This window comes from Trachypithecus francoisi, unplaced genomic scaffold (genome assembly GCF_009764315.1).
Source record: "Trachypithecus francoisi isolate TF-2019V2 unplaced genomic scaffold, Tfra_2.0 Lachesis_group5, whole genome shotgun sequence".
In the NCBI taxonomy this organism is placed as follows: Eukaryota; Metazoa; Chordata; class Mammalia; order Primates; family Cercopithecidae; genus Trachypithecus; species Trachypithecus francoisi.
Genome location: NW_022681470.1, coordinates 55,016,682 through 55,026,007, shown reverse-complemented (window position 1 = coordinate 55,026,007; position 9,326 = coordinate 55,016,682). Strand labels below are relative to the sequence as shown.

Here is a 9,326-nt window from a genome sequence, read left to right as displayed (position 1 = left end):
CAATCCTTTCTGTGGATCCCATTCTTTACCACCTTTTGCACTCCCTCTCTAAAACCTTCAATTTCTTCTCCATTTGCTAATTTTCTTAACTTTTAAACTTTATTATTTAAAAAATGATCAGCTACCACTTCTGATTATCATCTGATTTTTCTCCATATGCCATCATTCTTGTTTTTACCCCAATGTTTCCTATTCTCATCTCCTGATATTGCTGCTCTGCAGACGTTATGATGTGTTTCTTATTAAGTCCAGGGGCCTAATCTCAGCCCTTACCACTTTTAATTTCTTTGCAACCCATGAAATGATAACTTCAAAATTTTCTTTTGGTTTAGCTTGTTTTTGCATCTCTTACCTCTTTGTCCCAGTTTTTCCTGATTTTTGATGTTTTGCATCTATGTTCAACACTCTGTGGTGCACGGATAATGCTCCTTTATTAATTCAGCAAAAATAAACTATCAGGCACTGTGTTATTAAGTGTCAAACACCCTAGTGAACAATGCAGGACGTATTTTTCGTTCTAGCATTTATCTATCAGGGAGATTGAAATTAAAGAATCACACAAGTAATCATTTGGCTACAGTTGGGGTAAGCACTAATGGAAAAGTACAGAATGTAGTCTTGGTGGCTCCTGAAAAAGGGTAAAGTCAGCTTTGAAATATTAGTTGGATGCTTTTGCTAGCAAAAAGGGAAGAGCCATTTAAGCTACACTGTTCCTAAGGTGAGAAAGAGCTTGGGGCCTTTGAGAAACTAGGCCAGTGGGACTAATGGAGAGAACAAGGCAAAAGTAGATGGAAGTATAGCGAGAGAAGTAACACACATATTCTCTTCTACATTCGTGTATGAAGAGCTACATTTATCACTATTAGTGCTTGATAAATGTAGCTCTTATGCGAGTGTAGAAGAGAATATGCAGCAATGCATTTAGTCATTATAAAATGTATTACAATTATCCTGTAGAGTTAGGGAATGATATCCCTATAATATATGTGAGAAAGTGAGGATTCAAGCAATTAAATAATTTATACACAGGATTTCACTTTGAGAAAGGAGTGAAAAAATGACTTCCTATGCATTGTAACACTCATAGTAAAAATAAGGTACTCGAACCTCCTGGTTACAAATCCTAACTTTTAATTTCCTTCAACTTTTTCTTTTTTTAAGGTTTAAAAATAGATTTAGGTACCCAAGCGAACACTGAAATTGGTATTTAAGAAGACCAGAAAGAAAACTCCCTCAAATAAATCTCAATTAAATATAAATTTGAAAACATTCACATCTTTGTTAATCATCATTAATTTCCCAGAAATTCACATGTAGTTAAAAAGAACGCAACAACTTCATGGAAGTCTTTTGATAACTCAAGGGATTCACTGCAGTTGTCTTTGTTAATAATGTCATCATTCTGATTTTAAAAATTGCATCTATTTAGTGGTACTTACAGCTGTAACAATACATTTAAACATATATGCCTAAAAACAAGTATACTTTTTTGAAATAAAAATTCATAACTAGCCCCACTGTCTTGTGACTAAAATTATTACAAAATGGGCCATTCTTCATGATGGTATATTTGGAATATAATTCTGATGTGTAAGGTATATCCACTCACTCTACCACCAGTCTGGTACGTTCCATCCCGCTAAGATCTTTCAGGCTCACATTTTCAGGTATAGTAACCTTCATTTATTATGTGAAGATAACACACAACATAAATCGTCTGTAACATTCTTAGCAGCCCATTACAATGACAGGAATTGAATCTGTCATGTAAATTTTAGACTCTAAAGCAAGCTTGTCCAACCCACAGCCCATGAGTCACACGTGGCCCAGAATGGCTTTTCATGCAGTCCAATACAAATTTGTAAACTTTTAAAAAACATTATGAGATTTTTTTTGCGATTTTTTTTTTCTTTAGCTCATCAGCTATTATTAGTCTTAGCAAATTTTATGTATGGCCCAAGACAATTCTTCTTCTTCCAATGTGGCCCAGGGAAGCCAAAAGATTGGATACCCTTGCTGTAAAGATTCAAACAGTAAGATTAATATTCCTTTTTTTTTTTTTTTTTACCTTTTAGAAAACTTTTCTCATTCAAAAACAGAAAATGATGTCCTGAAGAGAACATGAAGATGTGCCTTAGTTTAATGCATGTTGATAAAACTACTTTTAGGATTCGTGTAATCTCTGTTATCATCCTTGTCTATTCCAATTCTTATGCTTCTCCAAAATGGCAAAGTTATGAAAATGTGTAAGAACTGTTTCTGTACATTAAGTAAAATAAAAAATGGAAAACTTTAGGGGAAAAAACATAGAAACTCAGACATTTTACTGTATTGATTTTTATTTTTATATTTTTGTTTATATTAGGATATTGTACAATTTCCAAAGCTAATAACAGAAATTCTTTTTGTATGTATATTTAAAGCATAACAAAATAAAAGTATTTCACAAAAGATGTCCATATTACAGTACTATTGAAATATGAGGCACAGGGTAAGTATGCATTTGTGGGTTAAAAACATAATACATTCATTTTAAAGAATAAACATTTAATGTGAATAACATTTTGGTTAAAATAAATATCATAGTAAATGTTAACAGCAACACCTGAAATATATGGATACAAGAAAGGTGTTTTGTAATAGATACTATGTTGAATGGTAAAGCATTCAAGAAATGGCTGTAATATCTTACTAAATTTACAATCATTGCACATTGTTGAGCACTTTATTTATATAGAGATACCCTTCATCCACCATTCCTAAACCTTACCTCACAAAATAAAGTTACTCCATATTTTCACCTGGGTAACTGGTACCAATGTCTAAATAAGGTTTAGAATAGATACAGCTTTCGTTTTACTGCTCCTCAAATGAATTCAAAAGTTTAACTTAATCAATATAAAATTTACTATGAACACATATAAAGAACATTTTATAGGTGACTATATAAATTAGAGCTTCAAATCATCTTCATAATTCTTTGAAATTATTCCATTCAAAATTAAAATTTGATTTTTACACAGTGGTTTCTTCAGGAAAAATACGAACATTTAAATTTAAAAAGATACAATATTCGAAGCAAAAAGTTTCCACATGTAGAAATAATGAATTTCCCTGATCATTAAATTCTTCCCAGCTATTTCCTTCTAGCAGATACATTCACTGAGAAGAAAAGCTTAAATCTTAGTCACTTTGAGGGGTCAAGCTAATCAATTTTAGATCCATGTATTCTTAAAGATTGCAAGAAAAAAAAGAGAGTATCTGTTCCAACCAGAGAACATTTCATCCCAATTATATTACATTAAAATGAACATGACAATAATGGTCAATAAGAATAATTCTTCTCATACTTCTAGGAATATATCTATGGATGCTCAGTATAAATGTTAAAAGTCACTAAGAGTGTGAGAAAAACAATGCATCTAGCCCTCAGGAAAAAAACAAACAACAGATTGCCTTTACCTATTCCAAAATAAAATTACCCTTCGGAAACCATACATAACTGGTTAGATTTCAAAAAACAAGAGTTTAGACTTTTTGCCCTTTATACATTTTTTAAGTTTACAAAACTTGAAAGCATTCAAATGAGTGTAAGAAAAACACGTATGAAAAACAAAACCAGCAGTTACATCGGCTAAAGGGAAGTGTTCTTTGAACATGAGGTTTTCGCGTTGGCAGGATAATTCATCCAAGGTTGTAAGGTGGCACAGAGTCCTTTAACAGTGATTTCCTCTTGGCCTTTAGGCTTCACAATTCTGTGAGAAACTGGTCGCCACTAATACGAAAACATTCAGGGAAAACACATCTGCACAATAGCATTTACGAAATTCTGCCCATTTCCTTAAGCTGCACGAACTGTTACCATCTCAGTCATCTTCATGAACAAATACAGTACTTTACTCAAAAGCTTCTCAATAGAAATGTTAATCTTATAACAATTCTGGCTGTAGTCATGGCCAGTTTTCATTTTATTAAGCATATTCTAGAATTACAACCTTGTCAAATGAATCGTAACTGTATCAACATTCACAGGTACAGTATAACACACATCCTTTCTTCCTCTTTAACATGACCAAACACATGCATACAGGGTGGCCCAAATTTTAAAAAGTTAAAAAAAAAAAAAAATGTTTTCAATCCAGGAAAAGTGTTGGTATACCAAATATCTTTTAAAAGGGTATTATACTCTCAGAAAGTATGAAACATTAATGGATAAAATGCACATACAATATAAATAAGAAAGTAACTTGAATAATAATATAAAAAAATTTCTGAAGGGGACCAATCAGAACTTCAATAAAACTTACGAATAAAAACTTAGGCTTATATTATAGTGTACAATTATGAGTGAAAATACACAAATTTATAAAGAAATTGAATTATAGTACTGCAAGGTTATTCAAAGAATATTTTTCAAATGTACAAACAATAATAAAAACACACAAAAAAAGCCTTGGGCAATGTGCAACTTTAAAAATTATTATCACACCAGCCAAACAAATCCTTAACCACTTTTTAAATGGATTCATTTATACCATTTCGATGCAAAGAGAATATCAAAAATATTAAAACAAAACAAAAAACTCTTCAGTGTCTGACTCACATTTTGTCCCCAAATCTTCACATTTAATAGTTGCATTTTGAATGTATAAGCTAAGAGTTTTAAATGTTTCTCAAATAGTTTGTGTCTACATTTATCATAAGAATCATATTTGAAAACTACTCTGCTAAGAACTAAAACTAGTACTTCAAACGTTTAAAAATAAAATCATCACAAAAGTTCACAATTGTGTTCATCTCAATGTCCATAAATTACTAAAAAAGAAACAAGTCACATGTTCAGATACTTTTTCTCAGGTTTGAGCCTATCCTGATGTGTGCCAAGCTGCACCTTAAATATTTGGCACTGACAGTCTATCTAAACACAATTTATCAGCAGAAAAGTATAAGAAATTCTATAAACCTTTAGCCATTCAAAACCATCATGTTTCATTTTCTCTCCTAACATGCAACTCAATTATTCCAAAGTCATTTGGGGGTTGCAAGGAGGTGATTTAGGTGACTGGTACAAAATGAAGCTTATATGAAAACTGGTTAAGGATTCAAAGCACGCTAGCTCTGAAATATTAATCTTAACACCAGACATAAATGGGGAGGTATGACTTGCACAAAATACTTTCACTTTGGTTACACTCTTCATGATCTTGCATGTTTAGCTGCTTGCAGTGCACGCATGCATCCTCTTTGCTACGTCATAAACATAGGTGACGTCTGGTCGCTTCTCTGGATCTGGGTTGATGCACATATTAACTAACTGTCGGAGCTGTGAAGAAGGAAAAACAATAAAACCTGATTAAGACAACTGTTTTTGGTTAGCTTACTGAAAGGAAGAAATTATGAATAGCTATAGACTTTACAAGGAAAGTACATTTTCTGAGTACTAGAAATATACATAAGACTGCTGCCAATGATTTTATAATAAGTTAAACGTTCTATGAAGTTCATTGAATGGACAGTATTAATGTCAACCAAGAAGTATTTTCCACAATCAGAGGCTTTAAAATGGACTGTTTTTTTTTTTTTTTCAGAGTTTAATCAGAAGATTGCAGTCACTGAGGACACTAGGCTTGTAACTATAAGTCTCCAAGTTAACTGTAAATGCACACATACATATTTAGTATGTGTGTACTACATACATGTGGTAGATTTGATCAAGAATCTACTACAACAGACTTAATTGTAAATTTAAATAGAAGGCAATTAGAGTAGACATATTTATAATGAACCATTTTGTACAAATATAGATCAAAAGTTTTATGTTAAATTTTGTATGAGAAAAAAACACTCCTTTAAACTAATTATAATAAATTATAAGGGAAGTTACAAGTACTATTCCAATCCTCAATTGTGTATAGAGTATTTAAATGTTGTCACTTTATAGATGAGAGTTGATGTTTACTATTTTATACTATTTATATCATAGAATAAAAGCAGATTTCAATAAATTAAGAAAGTACCCTCCTATATGGTCCTCAATCCATCGGGTAGAAGAATACAGGATTTTATTCTCAATTCTAATTTCCATCAGTTTACGAAACTATGTGTTATAACATTGTATATGATCTTCCATAGACAATAAACTAAGAGGAAAAACTAGATTATTTTGCTTTGTAGGACTGTCTTCAGGAACGATTTAGACATTTTCAAAAATTTACATTAACTTTCTGGCCACGATATTAGCACTTCGTAAATTTTCAAATTAGCACAATTTCTTCATAGTTCTCCATTTCTACCATTAAATAACTTTCAACCAGAGGAAATATAAGTGGTGATTAAAAAGCGTGGGCTGAATATGTTGCTAGTGCTATGGAGAAGGCTAATGGCATTGAGAAATGTCATTCTGAAAGAGGAGGTGGATAAAAGAGTCTATCAGATGTAGGGTCAGGGTTTGGTGAAGAGTACAGTGAAATGGAAACCAGTCTTGTTGAAGGCACTGTGTAACCCTGTGCCCTTGGGTAAGTCACTGTCTCTGGAGGTTCATTTCTTCATCTATTAAACAGCGAGGTTGGAGTGTATGACCTATAAAGGCTGTTCTAGTCCTAATCTCTTACATTTTATGATTCTAGCAGAATGAAATTTAATGAATCAATTTTAGCTACACTTGGAAATTCAACAATGTTTCATAGTAATGTTACACCCACTGGGAGAGCCTGAAGATTTTAATTTATATTCCTTGCAAAAGAGCAGAGAACAGCATTAAAAACCCTTAAGGGGTACAGCAATACACAAGGCATTTTATTATGGTGATCTAAGAGAAATTTACATCAGAAAGTGACTGGCATTTTACCAGGTTACAAAAAAACAAACAAAAATAAATATATCCAGTCATACACAATGCAGAAGAAAGTGGAAAAAGCACTTATATAATGACACATATTTTAAAAGATAATGTGTTCTAATGGGTCATCTAGCTGTCAGATATTTTCTTCAGAGATAAAAACAAGAAAGAAAGCAGAGGCCGGGCGCGGTGGCTCAAGCCTGTAATCCCAGCACTTTGGGAGGCCGAGACGGGCGGATCACGAGGTCAGGAGATCGAGACCATCCTGGCTAACACGGTGAAACCCCGTCTCTACTAAAAAAATACAAAAAATTAGCCGGGCGAGATGGCGGGCGCCTGTAGTCCCAGCTACTCGGGAGGCTGAGGCGAGAGAATGGCGTAAACCCGGGAGGCGGAGCTTGCAGTGAGCTGAGATCCGGCCACTGCACTCCAGCCTGGGCGACAGAGCGAGACTCCGTCAAAAAAAAAAAAAAAAAAAAAAAAGAAAGAAAGCAGAAAAGAATGGCAGGAAAAGAAAACCGTGGTACAAAAAATTAATTATATTTAGCTAAAATACAAGTAGATGCATGCAGTAACAATTTTTTGACTTCCTAACACTGCCACATCCTTCAAGCTGGTTCAGAAACCTTACTTTTCCTGTGTAATAATTCAGAACAGGGTAGAACATCCACTGAGAATGAATGACTGGTCCTTAAGTTCTCCTGGCACAAGGAAAAACCAAGATTAGAGATATAATGATGCAACTTTAGTTGAAGAAGACAAAGTAAAAAGACAAGAATTGGGAATAACAAAAAGGGAGAAAGACAAAGAATAAGGTAAATAGGTAGTGGGAGTGCCAGTGAGCAGTTGCTTCTTAACTGCTCCTTTAAGGATGGCCTTTCAAAGGGATGACAGGTCAATTGGAGACCTAGGGGTAGGCAGAGCAAAAGCACTGTGGAGTCTGTTTTTCCCTCCCCAACTTATTGATCGAATCTCCACCAAATACGAACTGTATTTTGTCATGAAGAATTTCCTTTTCCAGAAGAATCAACAGAGATATCACCATATAAAATCAGATATATGAAATATAGAACATGCATACTTTATTTACGAATCAAATAATCTGTTGATAACTTTTCAATTATTTGTTACATTTAAAAGTTAATGAAATATAAAAAGAAAGAAAACCTATGAAATTAAAATATGCTTTGGGAATGCTCCCACTTACCCACTCCAACCACATTTCTAGATCATCTACTCTGCAAGAGACACTATGCTGGTGGCACTGGATGGCACCGGATAAGACAAAGGACCTGTCCACAAGGGAAGGCTTGCGGTCCAGGATGAGAAGTGAGAGAATGACTTATTTTCCTTTCTAACCACCTGACTCTTTCGTTCTTTCTTTTTGTCCCTCTCTTCCATTTTCATCCTTTCATTCAATTGTTCATTCAATAGTTTCCAATGGAGTATTTATTATGTACCAGACACTTTGTTAGGTAGTAAAGATAAAGCAATAATGAAAAATATACAGCACAGGGCCTTAAACAGCTTACAATCTAGGGGAAGATAGAAGGAACAAAGAAACTAATGTGACTGTAGGAAATCATAGAAATAATTCTATTATAAACTACAAAGTGATAGGTATCTCAAGAGATATCTGTGAGATAAAGGTAAAAGATTAAGTACAGCTGCCCAGAAGAGGGAAATAATTACCTTTCTCTTTTTCTAAAATCTGTTTAACTATGAGTTGTACCTCGTTCATGGAGGTATTGATATCCACACAGCTGACAGTATCTTTCTCCATTCCAAGTAATGCAACCCTCATCTTGGGTCACTTTCATGTTTATTTGATGTGAATCAATACAAATCTCTTTGATTATCTGGTTGTAATCTTCACTTTCATACCAATTTAGTCTCTGTCTTCCAAGGACACAGCGTTTTCTTAAAATGCTGTGTCACATCAGAAATGTAAGCACACGCTCCTGTCCTTCTGGGTCTCTCCTTCCCTTCCTCCAGTACGGTTGTGTTTGATTTGACTGGAACCATTTCCAATCCCCTTCATCCTGGTCAGTCCTATCCTTTTGGATTTACATCATTCAGTTCCGGCCTAGACCTTAACTTCTGTGACGTTTTCTTCCTAGCTTCTTTTGTAGGTTTATCTTCCTTTGAAAAATCTACCAAATGTTGGTATGCCCTGAATATTTTCCTTTTCTTAGCTCTTTTGCCATTTCACTCTTCCTTCTTATCTTCAACAACTGCACTTACTCCCACACCTTCAATAACCACCAACACGCTGAGGAACACAGACATCTGTCTCCAGCCTAGACCTCTTTGCAGGCTCTGTTCCCACACCTCCAACTGCCTTCTGAGTACAGTTGCACATAAATATTCACATTAAACATGTTGAAAACTGAAATCTTAGTATTTTTTTCTCCCCTAACCAGCTCTTCCTAACATCACCTCCAACTTCTTAAGTCAAAAATTTGGAATTCATACCAAACATCTCATC

At 34.0% G+C, this 9,326-nt stretch overlaps 1 protein-coding gene across 2 annotated transcripts in view; it reads right to left on the bottom strand.

Annotated features, from left to right (window-relative positions):
• Positions 1–2,321: 2,321 nt before the first annotated feature.
• NEK7 (NIMA related kinase 7) overlaps positions 2,322–9,326 on the bottom strand; it is a 151,289-nt gene continuing 144,284 nt past the window's right edge. For both annotated transcript variants that reach the window (XM_033199539.1, XM_033199540.1), the window contains one exon: positions 2,322–5,323. In XM_033199539.1, the coding sequence (XP_033055430.1) occupies positions 5,213–5,323 (111 nt within the window). In that variant the 3' untranslated portion in view covers positions 2,322–5,212. The remainder of the gene's footprint in view (positions 5,324–9,326) is intronic.